Raw genomic sequence first — 19,110 nt, forward strand, 5'->3', positions numbered from 1 at the left:
TGATGGAGTAAATAACCGACAGCAAATACATACAACAAAATATGAAATATTATTTTTATTTAAAAAAAAAATATATATATATATTTTAGAGGAACTGTAAAATTTTCTAAAACTGCACTAAGTATGTTAAAAAAAGAAAAGAAAAGAAAATGCTCTGCTACTGGAAATAGCTACAAATAATCAACTGAAAATGAGCAGCTGTACACGCACCTTTACCTGACACATTTGAACTTACCGAACAAAAGCAGGTGCAACTGATTTATGTAACGCAAAAAATGTTAGTTACTTGCACGTTTTTGCAGTGTTACTTTTATCTTTTTCACTCGTCTACATGATTGTCCTTGTAGCTGCTTTAATCCTTTGCTCATACCGAGGCTGCTGGATAGCATTAACTTTAGCCACTTTGCCTTTGTTAGCTTCTTTAAAATGTCATTGTTCTCCTGGGTGAAGGTGAATTAAATGCCTGATTAAGTTTGTTGTCACAAATATTATGTCTTAGCTTCCATGCTAAACACACTTTAGCATGAAACTGTGAGTGTGTGTGCTGCAGTGCCCGTGTTGCTCATGCATAAAACGGACTGGCTCATAATTGAACAGAAATCAATCTAGGCCAGAAATCAGCTAGATGGTAGAAAATGGTTCCAGTCCCTGGCTGGTCAATCAGTGTGTCTCTAACTTTCTGACCATAAGCCAATGGAAAGTGTGAGCCCTTACCTCCATTTAAACAGTTGGCCTCCCTTAAGTACTAGTTTGCTTCAAGCGAAGGCCAGCTCTAATACCTTCATCTTATTAACCCTTGACTTCTCCTGTTGTTAAGGGACCAAGTGTCCAACTGTTGTTGTACTGTATTACTCACACATGTTGGTGTGCACTTTCTATACAAAAGTCAAAATAGGGAAGACGCAAAAGTTAAAGATTCCCAGTCATATCCCTCTTTCTGTAAAGTATTTAAGCTTAAACGTAGATTCTTTTTTAGCTCCTCTAGGTGCTACATGTACATGAATCACACATATTGTCACAATGTATCTATTATTAGAGTGGTAGGCAAAATCAGGAAATCTTTTCTTAATCAAGTAAATATCTGAAAAACTGCAGGCCACGTAAATCTAATCATTGGTCTGAAAAGTACCAGAATTATTTCTTTGTATGTGTGTTGCAGCTTTGGGAGCCACTAATTACACTTAGAGAGGTCTCTTAGCAGCAGGCCAGGCGCCCTTAAGGGACCAGTGGTGAAGCTGTTGGGACGGGAGAAACAGATTACTTTGGTCTAGGGGCACTAATAAATGGATAGATGAACCAGCAGGGGCCCCTTTCTTTTATTCATTCTCCCAGTGGACGACCCCACAGAAGGCCTGTGCACACCAGCCCAGGCCTGCATTTTAAAACAGTTATTTTTCTTTGCATCATTGTGTTGAAGTAACTGTGTTGACAGAGCATGTAAAGTTTGAGGTTTTGCAGAGTTTGGATGATTTAGCGTGGACTGATTGAAGGCGCATGTTGATAAAAGCAAGCAAAATTTGGTTTGCATGCAAGTGTGAACAGCATTGGAAAACATGTGTCCATCATTTGAGCCTGTAACATACTACAGCATCACTATCATGATGTGTGTTTTGGTGTGAGTGTGTGTGTCTGGGGGTGATAATCCTGGTTCCCATCTGTAGAGCCCAAGTGAAACCCCACTAAGCCACTTCATTCACTTTGATCCAGTTTTGGGGAGCAGTTTAATTTCCCATAATACCGTTGATCAATGATTTCCTTTCAGCATTGATGTAATTAGTGGTTCTAAGCCAGTTTTATTCTTCTATCTGTGTTTTACCCCCTTTTTTGAGGGCGGGGGGGGGGGGGATTATATTTGAAGGAACATCAATATCAACTCACACAAAGGGTTACATCAACAGAAACAGGGAAACGTTCGTACTAGCAGTAGTAGTTACATGGAGTGGAAAACAAATCATACCCTTTTTGGCTTACACTGCCTTCTCTCCAAACTTGCAACAGTTGCTGCTGTTTGGATAACTATGAATATTAAGTCAAAGCAATTGAAGTCTTCCCCAAACAATTCAATTTCTTACACACAATCCATCACATTAATATATGTAAGTTTGGTGTTATCTTATTAGGAAAGGGTTGTTTTATTAATTAACATGATTAAGTGGTTTAAGCTTAAACAGGATTGCCCGAATGCAATGGTCAAATGATTAATACAAACTATCTTTGGTGTTGTTACCGATTTTCAACGACAAAATGAGTTAAACCTAATTTTCTAACCACAACAAAGAGCCCTCATCCAGTGAGCACAAATGCAGCCAAGCTGTGTTGTGTGAAGCAGAACTATTTGGGATTTTGGTTCATTAAATGCACACTAGTGATACTGATATGTGTCGCTGTCAGATTGAGGTGATTAACTTGGTTCTTGCACTGTGATGCAACAGGAGGAAAACATGGCTCAGATGTCTGATTATGAATGCTAATGGAACGTCTAAATTTTGCTGATTCTTCTCAGCATTTTGCACATGTTTAGCATTCTTAGATGATTGTATTTCCTCTGTGTTGCTGTTTGGGGGGGAAAAAAAGAAACAAGGTGGATATTTGCTGTGCTCGCTGTCAGGAGCCAGCACGCACACATTAACAGTTTCCTGGTTTCTACTTTAAAGCTATTATTCGTGTTTGTTCTTAAAAGCCTTGTCAGGAGTAAATTATAGGGCCTTCTCCAACTTGAGACAACACGCCCATAGCATCACACCTGTCATTTGGTGGGCAGTGCCAGTCTTCTTCTGTAACAAAGGCTAAATGCAGGCCTCTGTATCTACTGTATTTAGACACATGGACGTTCAGGTGATCATGTAATTCAGTTTGAGGCCTTCACCTTGACAAATAACAGCGTAACATTGAGCTGATGTTTCTCTGTGTTTGTGGTGAATAAATCTTTTTTGAAATTGTTAAACTTATCCTGTCATTATTGTCAGTTTACAGAGTGTAATCATCTTCAGCTTCTTGGAAAAAGATAAATGTATTGTTCTGAAATTTTAATTAGTGTGTCCTGGAAAGACCATTTATATTTTTACATTCAACACAAGAAAATGCCAAACTTAACTAAACCAAAAATGTTCATTACCAAAAAAAAAATGTCTGAGGCTTCAGTAAGCAGTACAATCTTGATTTTCTAAAAGCCTATTGTGACATTTTGTACAAACAGTAAATTTAGTATCACAATAGAAGAATTGCTGGCAGATGTTCCACCAGATGTTTTTAGAATCTGATGACCTTTGTCACAGAGTTCTTGAAAGATGTTAATATCATCAAATAATAAACAAAACATCACTGTTTTAAGGTTTTTAAGGGTTTGAATGGTTTACAAATGATTGCATTCTGTTTTTATTTGCAGAGTCCCAGTGTTTTTGGAAGCGTAGTTGTACTTCATACTTTCTATGGATGCCTCTTTAAATCACACTGTGGATCAGATTGGACCTTCTGGCTACAACTAACCCATAGACTTATCTTTGAGTTAAACCTGTCTTGTAAGGCTAACACACTTGTGTAGATGCCAGCAGCCTACAATTACTCACAAACCCTCTGCCAAACTCTGGCCAGGTTGTCATTACTTAGTTTGCCACCCTTTTGAAGTGTGTCAGTGCTTAGATGCTGGTCCCCTTTGACCTTGTAAGGGCTCGTCAGCTGTGTGTCTGTGTGCAGACTTCCCTGTTTCCATTCTGCTGGCTGATCTTTAAAGTTGCTCACTGGTCTGGTTACAGCCAGGGGGTGAGGCATGGCATTGAGTAGTTTCAAATGGAACCAAACTAAGCCTATATGCAAACAAAACCCAGGGAATTAGGGGAACTAAGCTGGCCTGTTCACAGTAACTCCTCGGCCAACGCTGAACCACAGAAGAGAGGAGAGGGAAGACAGGGGCAGAGCGCGGCTCGCTAAGTTCTCATGAATGGTCTGTTCTTTTAATTGTGTTGAACAAAACAAGAGGGGCTAAGTAATGGGGTTTTAAAGCGAAGCACATTTGGATAGATTGTGTAACGCCCTGTGTGGGTGTGAGGCAGGGAGAGGAGAGAGGGAGAGAGACACCGAGGGCGAGTGGGCGGTATTGTGTGGCAAGAACAAAAGGCAGAAGTTGGCAAACGGAGGCACCCATCGAAAAGCCTGGAACCAAACTGGCCAGCTAATTACTGACATGCATTGTTGACGAGGAGGAAACACAACAAAACGGGGATAAAGATTAATTTTGTACCTCATCCTTCTCACTGTCAGACACACAGAGACAAATCCTGTAAATTGAAAAAGAAAAAAAAAACCCGAGGCAGGCAGATAGAGGCAGGAGGGATCAGAGGGATAAAGATATGGGAGCGTAACAGTACAAAGCAGTACGAGTAAGACTTCCTTTATTCTCCTCTCAAGCACAAGCTATAGGCTTGTCTTTACATTTCTCAGCTGTTTCTCCTCAGACTCTCCCGAAGAAAAGTAAAGAATTTGGAGAACGAACTGTTCGTGAAACTCAAAGACAGAATAAACAGGCCATGAGAGCGTTTAAAGTTCCTGACAGTAGTAATATTTTTAGATCTGTTAAAAAAGAAATAAGAGACTGAAAGGTTGCAAAGGTGGTCAGATTGTATAGAGGCCAGGGTGATGGTACACAGAGGGTTTTAATGCAGCAGTATCTTGAGGAGCAAAAGGAAAAGAAAGGGGAAGAGAAAGAAAAAGATAGGAATGGCTGTTAGGATTATTAATATTGGTGTTTTTTTGAGGTGAGTGCTAACATTTCCTGACATGTTTGTTCTGCGTCTGGCTCGTTCAGACTTTGGTCTGCCATTTCTCCCGTTCTTTGCTCCCTTTTCTTTTTTTTGCTTTATTTCTGTGTTCCATTTTGACAAGTGTTTCGAAAAAATCGCTTGTCATCCCCGACGCTATGCCAGGCTGGTTTTCTTTTTCCCCCTCTCTCTCTTTTTTTTTATTACCGTGGAGGTTTCACGAACGTACGCCGGCGATTTGGAGATGAAAGGGATGGAATCATCCCGATTCCTGCCCTGCCACTGAGCTGCTCAAACTCCCTGACAAAGCTGTCAGACTCCATTTTGGATCCAACTGCCAGAGTAAACTTGCTCTGCCATTCACAATCAACAAGAGGCAGTGCAAAGTCTCGCTCCAGCCCGTGTCAGAACCCTCCAACTGCTCCCCTTTTCAGATGTGTTAAAGTGCATTTTCTCTCTTTACATTATGTTTCGCTGCTTATATTCTTGATCTTTTCTTCTGTTTTCTGCCTTTGTGGTCCAGTTTGTACATTTACTTTGGTGATAAGACAGCCTGGTGTATTTAGAGATGTTTATAGGCAACGCATATTCTTATGGTTAAAAAAATTCAGGTAGTTAGTCTGATTTTATTGCATTTTCCTGGTTTGCACATTGCGTGTTTATAACATTTGTGGTAATAGTGAAGATTGTTCTGATAGGCTGCTGCCGTACGGGAAGATGATTAAGTTATGGCAAGGTAATTCCACTCAACAGGGAATTCCTTAGTCTCCTAGTTTTTTGGCATCATATCAAGGAATCATGTACAAATTGCGTAGTTATGAGGTAGTGTAGAGGTTTACCTTAGAGCACCCGTGTTTGGATCCAACTTCTTAACCAAAAAGTGATTGAAATGGGTCTTTTTAACACATTGTGGTATGTCACATAGAGAGGGCAAGGGACGGCACACATGAACATAAGAGAGACAGAAAGAGGGAGGATGCTTGGCTTCTTTCCAGCAGTGGTGCTCCTGGTGTGAGTGAGGAAGGGTCTCCGTGCTCTGGCTGAGCTTTCATGTAGAGATGCCTATGAGAGAATGAAAGCAAGAGATGCGCAGAGGTGAGAGTGTGCAACGAGGTGTTTACGAGGGAACGTTTTAGCTTTGACCCAGCTTTATCGCCGGTCTTTGAAATGGAGCTGCAGCTGTTATTATTCGATTAATCAATTAGTTGAACACAAATTGCCAAATCTTTTGATATTTGTTGTTTTTGATCAAACCTATTCAGGTCAGTGTCTCTGGGTTAGTACATTCTATTTTATCCTGCATATTACATAGACAAAATGAAAATATTTGATAAATAACTGGCTAATAGCTTATAGAAAGTCTTATTGTGTTTCTCATAGAACTGCAGTTAGATCTATTAAATTGTACCTGAGATAATGAAGGCTCTAGTCTACAAAGTTGAGGGCTTCTCTCCTAGGAGCGTCAGGTTTGAGTGTGTTTTCATGACAGTTCATGTTTGTGCACCAAGACCACGGTCGCTCTCATCCCTTTGAAATAAAATAATAATTTTAATAACTTGATTGTTTCCTCTGTTAACCACTGAAACTGACAGCACACCGTTACAAAGAGCAAATTCTTCCACCTGCGTCGTTTATTCTGCTCTGCTCAGCCCAGCCTGAACCGTCAGCTTGGCCGGTCGCAGCGTGGCCCAGCTCGGCTTGGAATGAAGCGGCACGTCCATAATCTCTGTGCCGGCATGTTAATTTTCGAGTCAAAGGGGCAGCTCCCTTTTCATCACGGCAGAAGCTGTGGAATATTCAGTGCGCTGCAGATGTTCATGAATAATGTCTGTGGCCAAACCCCTGGCTGAGGCTGGGGGAGGAGGGATAGTGGGATGAGGGAGAGGGGAAGGGAAGGGGGTAAGTCGGGGGTTGGAGGAAGGGAGGGAGGCCAGATGAATTACACGTAGGGGGGATCTGACAGGCGGCGTGAAGCTTTGTGATCATTCCAAAGTTCTAATAATCTCTCTCACCTTCTCCATCTCCCCAGTAATGAAAGAGAATAGGTGATTGCACCCCGGGCTATGTTCCCCGCGTAATGACTCCTCCAAAGGCACAGAGCCGCCAAGGAAAAATGAACTTTGAATGAGTGGCGAATTGGCTCTGACAGAGTGATAGACCGTGACACAGATTCTGTAGCAAAACAGACGTAGTGCTAATTGATTATCAATATTTTAAGCAAAGTGATGAAAATAAGCATTAAGAGATGAGAAAGAGGAAAGAGAGTGCAGAACAGTGCCTTAAAAGGGGGGGGGGGGGGGGGGGGGGCTGTCATTTGTCCAGTCTACCTCCTTCTTTCTCTCCCTCTCTCTTGCGTCTGCTGCTCCCGCGGCCAGGCTGTCTCCCTCATTACCCCACTCTACTTTTTTTTTAAATGCATTCCTCCTTTTGGTTTTCCTTAATCATGACTTATGAGCTGATATTTCAGTGTTAATTGTCAAATATGTTCCTGGACTCAGTGCAATGCTGCACTTTATTTCTTCGCTCTCACCTTCAGTTTTGTCTCTGATGATTTGCTGCTATCAGTCATCTTGTGTCTCAAAGTGCATAATTTAGGATTGTAATCACTTATTAATTTTTTTTTCCTGTAAGAAAGAAAAGAAATCGCTGTAGCCAGCTACACTGAGGGCACTGTCTGTCAGACTGTGGCTCGACAGAATTTGTGACATGAAATTAAATAATCTTTCTGAGGAGAACCACGTGCACACGAACACACACACACTCGTCATTCATGAAGTCCAGACCAAAGAGTGGACTGGGAGTACCCGAGACCACCAAGTTTGTATGTCTTTTCTGTAGTGTGTGTTTGTTCCTGTAATGTGGTCAGTTGTGCTGGGTCCTATTGATGCTGGCAGGGTCCCGCCTCTCCTGCCTTTTTTCTAAGTGGCCGCCCTTTTGAACCTCCTTGTGTCAGCGCTGCGATTAGCGGCTTGAGTTTACCTTTCATGTGCGGGGGTCCTCATAGATTTAGTCCCATCTACCCCCTTTGTAACCGCCTGCACACACATGAGACACACACTCAGTGGTGTGCCATTACAATGGCATCCAACAGGCTTTCAGCATGGGAACCAGAGCCTATTCTCCGCCATTCAACAGCATGCTGAAGTGCATTCACACAGGAATAAATGAGCAGATATAAACACACAGACACACACATACACACACTAGGCAAGAATATTTTGGCCCTGACATTGTAGAGCACACAAATTCATAATCACACTCAATGCTTTTGCAAATGAATTGTTTCTGTTTCTTGTGCAGCTGTTCTGGACTTACGGCATCCTTGTTTAATTTGGGAAAAATGAAATTTTGCAATCAACAGACTCAACAATAATTGCACTACTGTTGTAATAATTTCTATTCTGGTCTTTAGAGGCAAACTACAAGACAGGATTAAATGTGTATAATTTACATGCATTCTTGCTGACAAGGGCTCCAAATTTATTTGTAGAGACAGACACTTACTCAGATTTGAACACATGCATTTGAATTGTGCTTATATATATTTTTGGATTAAGCGGGCTCTGAGATCATTAGTTTATGTAGTGACTTCCCATCTGTAGAGTCTGTTATGAAGCGTCCGGAGATACTGCCGCTAATGGCACACAGCAACTCAAGAAAACCACATGTCAGAGGGACGGTTGCCAATTGGGCACAAGAAAAAGTGTGACTGTGAGCCGCTCGTATGTGCAAAAAGGTAAAGCATAAACCTGTGCAGACACACATGGTGGGACTGCTGGACCACCTCAGTGGAGAGATAAAAATCATTAGCTGTGCTCCTTTAATTTTTGAATGTGCGTTCTAAGACCGGGATCACCTGAGTGTGAAGCAACAGAGTGGAGTAACAGCTGGCAGAGGGATCCACATTTGGTTGTAGTGTTTATTGTAACAAAGAGCATATGAAACATGCATAAATGACATTAGGTTCTATTTTTCTACTTTTTTTATAACTTTTAGGTTAGGTCTTGGGTCTTTTAGGTTTCCTTTTTGATCAAAAATGTAAGAATACTAATTATTTCCTGCTTTTTCTTCACAAAATAACTGAACTTTTTTTAAATTGAGAACATGAGAAATAATCAATGACATCCAGGATCATCGGTTTATTGCAAACTTAGTAGCAACCGGCTCTGCTTTGTGCGTTTTCCCCTAAAAATTGGTCGTTTCCAACAAATGAGAAAAACAAGTGAAAGGTACTTGCTGACACAACTAAGTTGCTGCCAGTGTGAGCTCAGGGGTGCACAGTATTTAGTGATGGAAACTTATGTCACTACCTTTCCATTTCCTAAAAAGGCATTACTATGGCCAGTTTTAAAAAAAATTAAATTGTGATGTTGATATAACATCTCAAGATGATATGAATCAAGTGCACAAATACATTGAAAGGTTAAAAAATAGAAAAGGGGCAGGAGAGTAGAAAAGGTTAGGGAGAGATCGCAGAGGAGAAGAAAGCACATGAAGAAGAAGAAAGGAAAAACTAGATATCTGTAAAGGGGGGACGATGGCATTTGTAGAAGTGGCAGGGTTGAAGTTGAGGGTGAGATGTCATTCAGAGGCCCCGGGATGCTTAATATTTCACCGTGTGATCCCTGCATTATGGATTGGTCTGATTGCCCTCTCAAGACCTCTGTTATGCACTTACCCACATGCACTTAGTGCGAAGTTCTTAATTACAAAACTTTTGTATTTGTCTCAAAGACATTCCCGCCCTCTTATGAAACCACTAAATCTGTCATTTTAAATATTAGAGGCACACATATAAATGGGATATTTTAGTATGCACTGGAAGCACTTAAAGTATTTGCAATGTATATATGAGATTTCCATACCGAGGTTTCAAGGTTGAACTTTGTTTGACCTTGTAACTATCATATAGAGGCTTTGTTGTTAGCCCCCCCCCCCCCAAGGCCTGTATGTGTATATGAGTATATGAGGCACTTCTGTGTGTGTCTTCTGTGTGTTAAGGTGTGTTTATGTGTGCATGTGTGTGAACAGCCTGTGGCAGTGTATGGTCCTTAGAGTAACGTCACTCTCTGATCTCTATGACCGCTGCAGGCCTCTGTTCATCCCAAGGTTTTCCGCAATTCTCCTTTCTGGTCCAGGGTCCAGGGCCTGTTATCCCGCGAATCCTGATATACATTTTCACCCTTGAGTCTAAAGGGCAAGGTGGGGTGACTGGTCCAAGCCACCCACATGCATCAGGAAGACCCCACTGCTTACCTTGTTATTTCCTCGCCTGGCCTTAATGAAGCCGGTGCTCATCGGCAGACCTCCTGTGAAAGATTTTGCCCAAAGGAAATAAGACCTGGACCCCAATAGGGCAAACATGGTGTTTGTATTGATCAACCTTATTATTAAGCCTCACTTATAAATTATTTTAAATGTGCAATTAATTTGGTAAATCTACTAGTTCTTATATAGTGCTTTCCCTTTCTGCTTGAGCACTCAAAGGACTTTAAACAACACATTTCATTCACCTGTTCTCACACATTCATTCAAGTCCTTTTTCATGAATGCAGTGACACTGTCATTTAAAACTGTTATTTAATTAAAAAGGCAACATATGAGATGTTGAAACTTAGTTTTTTTTTTCAATACCTCTCAAAAAAGTTTGGCCTCATGGGGCAAAAGACCAGTTTTGCTCCAGTAAAATATTGACCACAGGTAAGTGACATAACTGGGTATAAAACGGCCATCAGCGAAGTAAAATTGGAGAGGGATTCAATATTCTGTGAAAGACCGTGTCGGCGAACAGTTGAACTATTTAAGAATAAAGTTTCTTAACTCATTCACTGCCAGCCATTGGCAGTGAATGAGTTAAACCCATTGACTCATGCACTGCCATTGACGGCTATAGACGTCAATGGCAGTGAATGAGTTAATATAAAAATTTGAAGAATTTGAAGGTTGCATCATCTATACTACATAATATCAAAGAACCTTTCAGAGAATCTGGAGATACTGTTGTGTGTTAGGCTAACGGTTGTGATCTTCAGGCTGTCAGGCAGCACTGCATTAAAAACAGACAGGATTCTGTAGTGGAAATTACTGCACGTACTCAGAAAAACTTCTGAAAAACACCATAATTCAACACAGCTTCCCACTGCATTCTCAAATGCAAATTAAACTCTATTATGCACAGAAACAAATAGCTGGATGCACATTGCATCTTGGAGGCTAAAGCAGAAAGCAAAAATCCCACAGTTAAAACCAACACATCAGTGATAATAAGGGGGTGCAGTAGTCCACACTTTGTGTAGCTTGCACATTTGTGAAGGCATCATTAATGCTAAACAATATATTCAAGATCTGAAGCTACACATGGCTCCATAACAGCAACTGTCATCTGTTATTTGCTGCTCAGGAAGACTATGCTCTGACACTGAGCTGTGATAAAGTCCACATAACATAGATAAATAGCAGTGTTATTACATTTATTTTAATCCTGTGGTTTCTGGATCTGTTGGAGTTAAAGCCCCACTGATGTATACTGATCTGTCAGCATAGGCAAATTTTAATTTATTAGTCAATAAATGAAAAATTCAACCACATTATGAGTGTTGACATTGCAGAACTTTTGGGGTGACTTGAGGTTAGGGCTGGGCCATATCATACCGTTCACGGTAATACCGGTATAATGTTGGGCAATGATAAGAAAATGAAATATCGCGATAGAATATGGGTAAAACACGCATGCGCAGTGCCTTTGTTTTCATATGCACATGGAGGAAAAGGCGTGCTGGCGACGGAGAATGAGAAGAGTGAAAGCGGATCACTGAATGAAACGGATGAACCAGAACTGGTTTGTAAAAATGCTGCAACTTTAGTGGTGTGGAACTGGTTTAGCTTTCGTCCATCAGATACACAACAAAGCATTATTTTTGGTAGAGCATGCTAGCAGGCCGTCGTTATTACCGTGTTTTTTGGAAAATACGACGCATTTAAAATCAATCCTTTGATTTTTCTTAAAATCGACAGTGCCCCTTATAATCCTGTGTGCCTTATGTATGAATTCTGGTTGTGTTTACTGACCTCGAAACGATTTTATGTCGTACGCAGCGCTCGAAAATCTGTCAGACGTTTTAGTACGACTTTGCTAAGCTACGAAGCCGCACCGCTTGATGGATTGTCAGAGCATTACGGCTAATCGTAGGCAGGAGCCTCGCGGAGTGATACGTACTGTGCTTCAACATAATATTACCATATTGTGTGTGTATAACCTTTTTCTAAGTTTTGTGGATATTATACAGGGTTATGCTGAGGATATGTCGGCCAATTTCCACTGGAAATGCATTTTGGTTTAACTGACAACAAGGAATTTGCATTTGTACTGTTAAATTTTTATATAACTTTAATGCACATAAAAACAGCTGCTTGTTTAAGTGAAAATACATTGATGGTTTTTTTTCCACTAATAAAGTTGTGGAGTTGTAAAGCATTTTGTCTAGTGTCAATTATATCGTCAGTTATATCGTTATCGCAAATTTTCAAATGTATATCGTGATAAATATTTTTGGTCATATCGCCCTGCTCTACTTGAGGTATTGTTTTTAACACACATACACGTACTCTCATCTTGTTTTGACTAGAAAATGGTTCAAAACCAGTAAGTACCAACATCATTATGTCATTTCTGGCATTTTTACATTAGAAATTACTCCATGTAATTCATTTGTGATGAAAATCGTTGTTTTTAATCATTTCAGCTTTGAAATAAATCGTTCCTATGTGATGTGGACAAAGGGTTGCAGTGTGAAAGATCAAAGTTTTGGCCTGGGTACGCTCTATCTTGGGAAATAGGCTGTGAAAAGGAAGATGTTGGACTTTTTGTTTTGAGATTTACTGCATATATCAGTTCCCTCGAGCTTTTGTTCTCAGTATGCAAAGATATAAATTCGATCCAGAGTTTTTCCTTTAGCTAAAACTCCTCTTAATTCCTTTCCTCTGAGTTTGACAGATGCAATCTCAGCGTGATCACTGAAATGAAAATACAAACATGGAGCCCAGGTGTCTGGAGTTAAGAGGCTGTTTTTAAAAAATGAAAGAACAAATGTTGAGAAGAGGAGGAGGAGGAGAGTTTTGGGTGTTGAGTCTGACACTGAAAAGTAGGGAAAGTCAAAATTCTTCACATACTGAGATGAAGGATCCAAATAGTCCTTATGACTTCATAGTGTAGAGATCAGCATGTCAATCTGTCACAACAACATGGCAGCATTACAGAACCGGCATCTTACATCTGGCTCTGTCATTTAGACAATAACTCTTCACTGAAGCATCCATTACACCACAGGAACAGAAGACCTAATTGATGCATCCCCCCCAGCATCACGATATAGCAGCAAAATAAAAAAAAGCTTTTCAGACGACTGCAGATGAATAATTCATTGATTTTTTTGTAAGATATCGTTGTCTAATTGTTTAGTTTGTAAATATTTCATGTGCGTCATTAATTCAGATTGACGAGAGAAGCTAAGAGAAGCTTGTGATAAGGATCATCGAAGTTCAGTGCCTACAAGATTTGTTCTCGAATGGCTTTTAGAGACATCTGATTGAGTCGCACTCATTCATAAACAGGAATTTTGTGAATTGATTACGATTTTGTTCACGTTATTGTGACCTGAAGGCCTTTTTCAAGGCCCAAATACCAAAAATTATCTGTTGCCACAATAAAGCCTCCCCCTTGTATAATTTCACGCGTTCTGGTGTTAAATATTTAAATGACTTTATGTAGTATCGTTTCATCTCTGCCCATTCAATCATATCAAATTACAGTTTACAGCTATGAGGCCTAAGTGAGCTGGTTTTGATAGACCCACAGGCACCTGCAGACATGCACATAAAATCCAGGCCTGGATAAAGCATTCTGCCTGTGTTGACTGCGGACTGTGCCACCTAGTGGTCGCTCGGGATATTGCGTCTTCCCATGATCACTCTCACCTCCAAACCTGCAGTGCATAATCACATTACTCCCTCAGATAGATGTCTCGTAGATAGCCAAAGTCTGTTTTTTTCCTTCGTCCTCATGTGTCATGTGTTACCGGCTTTTTCTTAGTATTTCCTGAATTCATATTTTTTTTAACAGTTAGAGAAAAGTTCCAAAGTTCTCTCTCTTGCATTTTGTGAAATGTCAGCCCAGTGAGGCTTTGGTATTAAACTGAAATATTGTCTCTTTTTTGTGGTGTTTGAATTACTCCTCCAAAGCCTCCAGAATATTTCTTCATCATCAAATGGTGATCTGACTTTGTAACAAGCTACATTAACTACACAGCTATTTGGGTTTTCCAAGCTGTTACAGATTTAATGATAAAATGGTCCTAATGCTTTTTATTTTTAAATGTGACAGTATAATGTTCTCCACTGATTAGCATGTCGGTCTGTCCGTCTGTCTTGTCTTTGTGCCTGCCCGGCCTGTTATGCATCTGCCGGTATGCCACATGTCTGTTTGCCATCCCCATTGTTTTCTTAAGTTTCTTATTCTCGCCTTTCTGCCTGTCAGTGCAGTTATCCGTCAGTGTGTCAACGTGTCTGTCTGCCTGTCCTCCAGCCTGTCTGTGTATTATTTATTTATTTATTTATTGTCTTAGCTGTCTCTTCGGTGTGCTGTGTTGGTTGGAGGCCCAGCTGCCGAGCTTCACTGTAAAGTGCTGGGCTGATTGGAAGGGACGTTTTTCCAATGGCGCCGCGCTGCCTCTAATATTCTGTTTGTCGTTGGGTGTGAGGCTGATTTATCACGCCCCCTCTCCTGCTGACATTCAGATTCACTTTGATTGGCGGCTGGACAGAATGACACCCACCACTTCCAACACTGAAACACCACTACAGCGTTTGCACACACATTCTCTCTCTCACACACACAAACACAGACAGTCAAATGTGATGCTCTGCATACTCGCAGCCAGGTACACAGTGGATATGAATATGCCTATTCCACCAACACATTTCCACTTACACTTGAAGACATGCACTTGCATACATAAACTCACTCATAAACTTGCACAAATACCCAGTCTGAGCAGAGTTATGAACTCTGTCTTCTGCACGCTAGTTTGTAAGTGTTGTATTGAGTTTATCGAACAATGTGGGCAGACTGCTGCTCTTTTGTCGTTCCTTCACCCCACGAACTCTATAATATGCTAGCCTTTCTCACTTTTAATGCTCACTTACTGCATGCGGCCTAAGGCCCAAGCTAGCATACTCTTGCGTTGAATAACCACCACCTCCACCCTCTCCACTCCACATCCCTCCTTAATAACTCTATAACTCACCTCAGCCTTAGATTTAATTGCTTATCTGTGTGTAAACGTATTAACCCTCTGCTGTATCTGTTTTGCTGCCGTCCCGGGGGCCCGACAAGCCTCTCTGACTGCCGTGCCTTACATCCAATGAATAGTCCTTCTCTGAGCGGTAATAGGGAATCAGCATCGTAGCAGCAAGCATTGGCGGCGTGTAAGAGATAAATCAGATTGGGGGTCTTGCTTTGCCAGTTTATTGAATCTAAATTGCGTGCGCGCTTGGCCCCCGCCGGCCCTACACGGCCCATCCATCTCCCGGCTGATAATGGAGCAGGCCCGATTCCACCTGGTGGGAGCATTATTACATTTCCCCTCTAACGAGACCCAGCTAATCCTGCCAAGGGAGGAGAACAGAAGAGGGGAGAAAAGAAGAGAATAGTAAAGAGAGGAGTGAAGGAAAATGTTGGGGGAGGAAGAGAAGAAAGAGAAAAAGTAGGGAGGAGGAAAGAGATAGAAGAGGGTTTAAAAAAGAAAAAGAAAAAAAAGATCCATCCTGGCATCCTCCATCTACCTCCCACTCTCCTGCCTTCTCTCTTTCACACTTTCTTCCTTTCTGTTGCCGCGCATAAAACATCTTCCAGCGCCATCACAGCTACATAGCCCCTGGGCCCCTGAGCTGCAATTACACTCATAATCACAATGCGATTTCACTGACACTCTCCGCCCCTTCCCGCTGCCTTCCCTCCTCTTTCCCTCCACCCCTGCAGCCAAGACTGAACGAAGTCTAAATGAAGTGAAAGGCCTCTCCTTTCCCAACAGCCGGCCGTTTATTACCTGCTTTAATAAAAGTCCATCACAGAATTATCCGACAATGAACTGGAGCCGCTAAGTTGCCGAGAAAGATACTTCCAATAAGCAACGTCTACGCGCAGATGCGCCTATGTGCGTTGTTGCTGTTAATTCATTTTACATGCATTTTGCACCTGTAATGTTAACAGGCTTTTCATGCTAGTGCAGCAAAGTATGTTGCTTTAATGTATTTTTCTGTAGTTAATCTTTTTTTTTTAAAGCAGAGCTACTTATTGATGTAATTAAATCATATCCCTGGCTCAGCGCTCAGGCCTACTTTCATTGTTTTGAGGGGGCAGGAGCCCCGTGAGGCAGTGCACTGATGAGAGATGGATAAACAGTTTGATTTTCTGCTATCGCCCCCAGGCGCAGTGTACTGGAGAGATGAGCAAGAGAAGGAAGAGAAAGCATTAAAAACGAGGAGGGGTGGGATAGGGCAAAACAGAAGGAGAGAAGCGAGCAAGAGGATAAGAGAACCTGTTGGGGGAGGGATGAAGGGATAGAGGTGGAGGATAAACATGCAAAGAAAAAGAGGCGACAAATCACTCCTGTTGTTTTGTGTACACGTTTGTGTGCACAGAGGCGAAGCTTTGCCTCTTATTTTTGCTTGTTTGTCTGTTTCCCGTGCTGTTTTAGTTCCTCCTTTATCGCACATGGCCCCCGTATATCTGCCGATCTCCCTCTCCCTTTTTTCCCTCCTCTTTCTCCCCGTCTCCCTTCCACTCCATCACACCACCAATACCGCTCTGTCTCCTACCTGCCTCTCGGTAGCCCCGAGCAAAGAGTGAACTGAAGAACACAGAGGAGTTCACACACACATACAAAAACACACACACACAGGCAAGAAAACTTGTGAAGGATGGTGCAGATCGTCTTTTTTCCCCTCTCTACTTTTTTCATTTGGCACATTCACACAGACACAAACTTACTAAATTATGACTGTGTTTGCTAAGAGAAATAGATCGGCTGCTGTTGATTTGGTTAGGCTTGCTCCCATGCGCATACACATACATGCACCCACCATAGCTGAGGGAGGTAGTGGAGGGTTCAGTCATCCATGTAGAGTCATTGTTAGTAAAGATGCGGAACCTCCAGACTTAACCAGCCGTAACAGCAGTGTGACGGGTTCTTTGTCTACGCCAATTACTGAACAAAAACAGCAGCGCAGTCACAGAGAGACTGGCACAACCCATGGCCTCCTGCATCCAAACACACACAGACACGTACACGGGCCTATGTATTGTATTTTTATGTAACATATTTACTTGCAGTCTAACTAATACACAAAGTCAGGCACAAAATGAGAAGCGTGCGCTGAGCACACATGCATATGCAGACACCTCGAGCGGTACAATAAACCACATTTGGACACCCACAGCTGTGCCCTGACACAAACATGCTGTAAGCGCTCACAAACACTTACACCCACTCTTATATTGTATTAACTTCCCCAAAAACAGTGCAGCGCTCTCATTCTCTTCCTCCCCCTTCAGTTCTCGTCGGCTCACTCTCTTCTTCTGTTTCTCTGCCTCTTTTTTTCCCTTTTTTTTTCTCAAAGTTTAAACTCATTAAGTGTAATGATATTGGAGACTCAATTTTACATAGCTCACTCATCAACCAAGTGAGATAGCAATAAAGGCGAATGGCTCCGCTGAGGCCCTAACGCTGCAAAATAAATGATGCGCCGCAACGGAAATGTAATTAATTTAGAGGCAGTATTGATAGTCCTGCCATACACGGCATTATATTCTTTAATGTGGCTTAACATCTTGATTATTCAGGGGGAAAAGGTGGCGGAAAAGGGAGTGGAGACAACACGATTCATGATGAGACATGCGTAAAATGCCCTGACGAGTGTTTACTCCCGCTGCCTCACTTTCTCTTAAGCTTTTCATTATGCCAAGACGATAAACACCTCTCAGGAAGAAATGCTGACTTTTACAGCAGCATAAAGGGAAAGCAGTGAAGGGGTGCTGCCTGATATGGAGAGGAGGATAAGGCATCATTCATATTTTGTGTATTTCCAGGCATACTGTTTATTCAGTGACGAATTCTGTGAAAATTGCCTGCATTTCCTCTCCGATGAGCACGTTTGTTTCAAAATACAGAAAAAGGGCCACAAAGAGATGTATTTATTTTAGAGGGGCTCAGATTTATTTGAAAGAATGGGTTTGGACTGAATTTATTTCTATTTTTTTACAGGACACAAAATGATCATATACCTTTAATATTGTTATTAATTGTTTAATTGATTATTAAAATGATATACTTCTTTCCTTTCAGCTAAGACTGATGAAGTCCTGAAGGCCAAAGTTGCCAAAAGAGAGGAGGAGGCCCGGAAAAAGCTAGAAGAAGGTGAGTGAAAAGAGTTTGTTGTGCTTTTGTGTTCACGTTAATGTCGGCACCAATACCAAAGCAGTTTTAATTTGGCAAGGCAAAGAAAAATAGAAAAAAAATCAAAGCCTGAACCATTAACTATAGCAAAACTGCAAAATTAGAGACGTCGGCAAGATTGAGCAGCGGAAATAATAAAATAGTTCATTCTAATTATATTACTAGTAATCTTTGTTCATATTTTGTTCTCTATTAAGAGCCATCAATATTAATTTTGAGGAGTGGTAAACATGAAACGAAAAACAGACAAAATTGTGGGCAGTAAGACATCTGTTGCTCAACTTCAGTTTCTACACGTTTGTCTAAAATCAGCAGGATCAGGTGTAACTGGTAAACAACAAAAAGGCAAAATTGTTGCATGTGTGTTCAGACATATTTTGTAAAGCTTAGTGGCATGTAAAAAAAGCAAACACTTGAAATGCTATGAAGTGAAAGAGCAGGAAATATAGTGCTCATTCTTATAGCAAGAAATCCCTCCGCGCTTGGCAGCATTGGGGATTTTACAGTGTTACTCATCTAATGTGTTTACATTAACAGATCAGCAACCCGTCTTATGCTTTCACACGCCATCTATACTTTGCAAAACATGGATTCTGAGATGCTGATTAGTTTTTATTAGGACAGCTGTAATTTACATGAAAACGCTGGTAGAAAAGTAGAAATACACACAGCATTGCAGGCAATAAATCTATCCCGAATCCCCCACTACCACCAGCAAAGGACAAGCAGACACACACACATTCGCAGACCCACACATTATCTCAATACACATTCAAATTAAGTCAAGAGTAATTTGCAGTGGATGTGCTAACACTAATAAAGTCCTTTCTGACCAGCACGATATA

At 41.3% G+C, this 19,110-nt stretch overlaps 1 protein-coding gene across 2 annotated transcripts in view; it reads left to right on the forward strand.

Annotated features, from left to right (window-relative positions):
* rsrc1 (arginine/serine-rich coiled-coil 1) overlaps positions 1-19,110 on the forward strand; it is a 120,137-nt gene that overhangs the window by 76,089 nt on the left and 24,938 nt on the right. For both annotated transcript variants that reach the window (XM_082502807.1, XM_082502808.1), the window contains exon 7: positions 18,155-18,226. In XM_082502807.1, the coding sequence (XP_082358933.1) occupies positions 18,155-18,226 (72 nt within the window). The remainder of the gene's footprint in view (positions 1-18,154; positions 18,227-19,110) is intronic.

The sequence above is a fragment of the Aulonocara stuartgranti genome (assembly GCF_965226115.1).
Source record: "Aulonocara stuartgranti genome assembly, chromosome: 14".
Lineage (NCBI taxonomy): Eukaryota > Metazoa > Chordata > Actinopteri > Cichliformes > Cichlidae > Aulonocara > Aulonocara stuartgranti.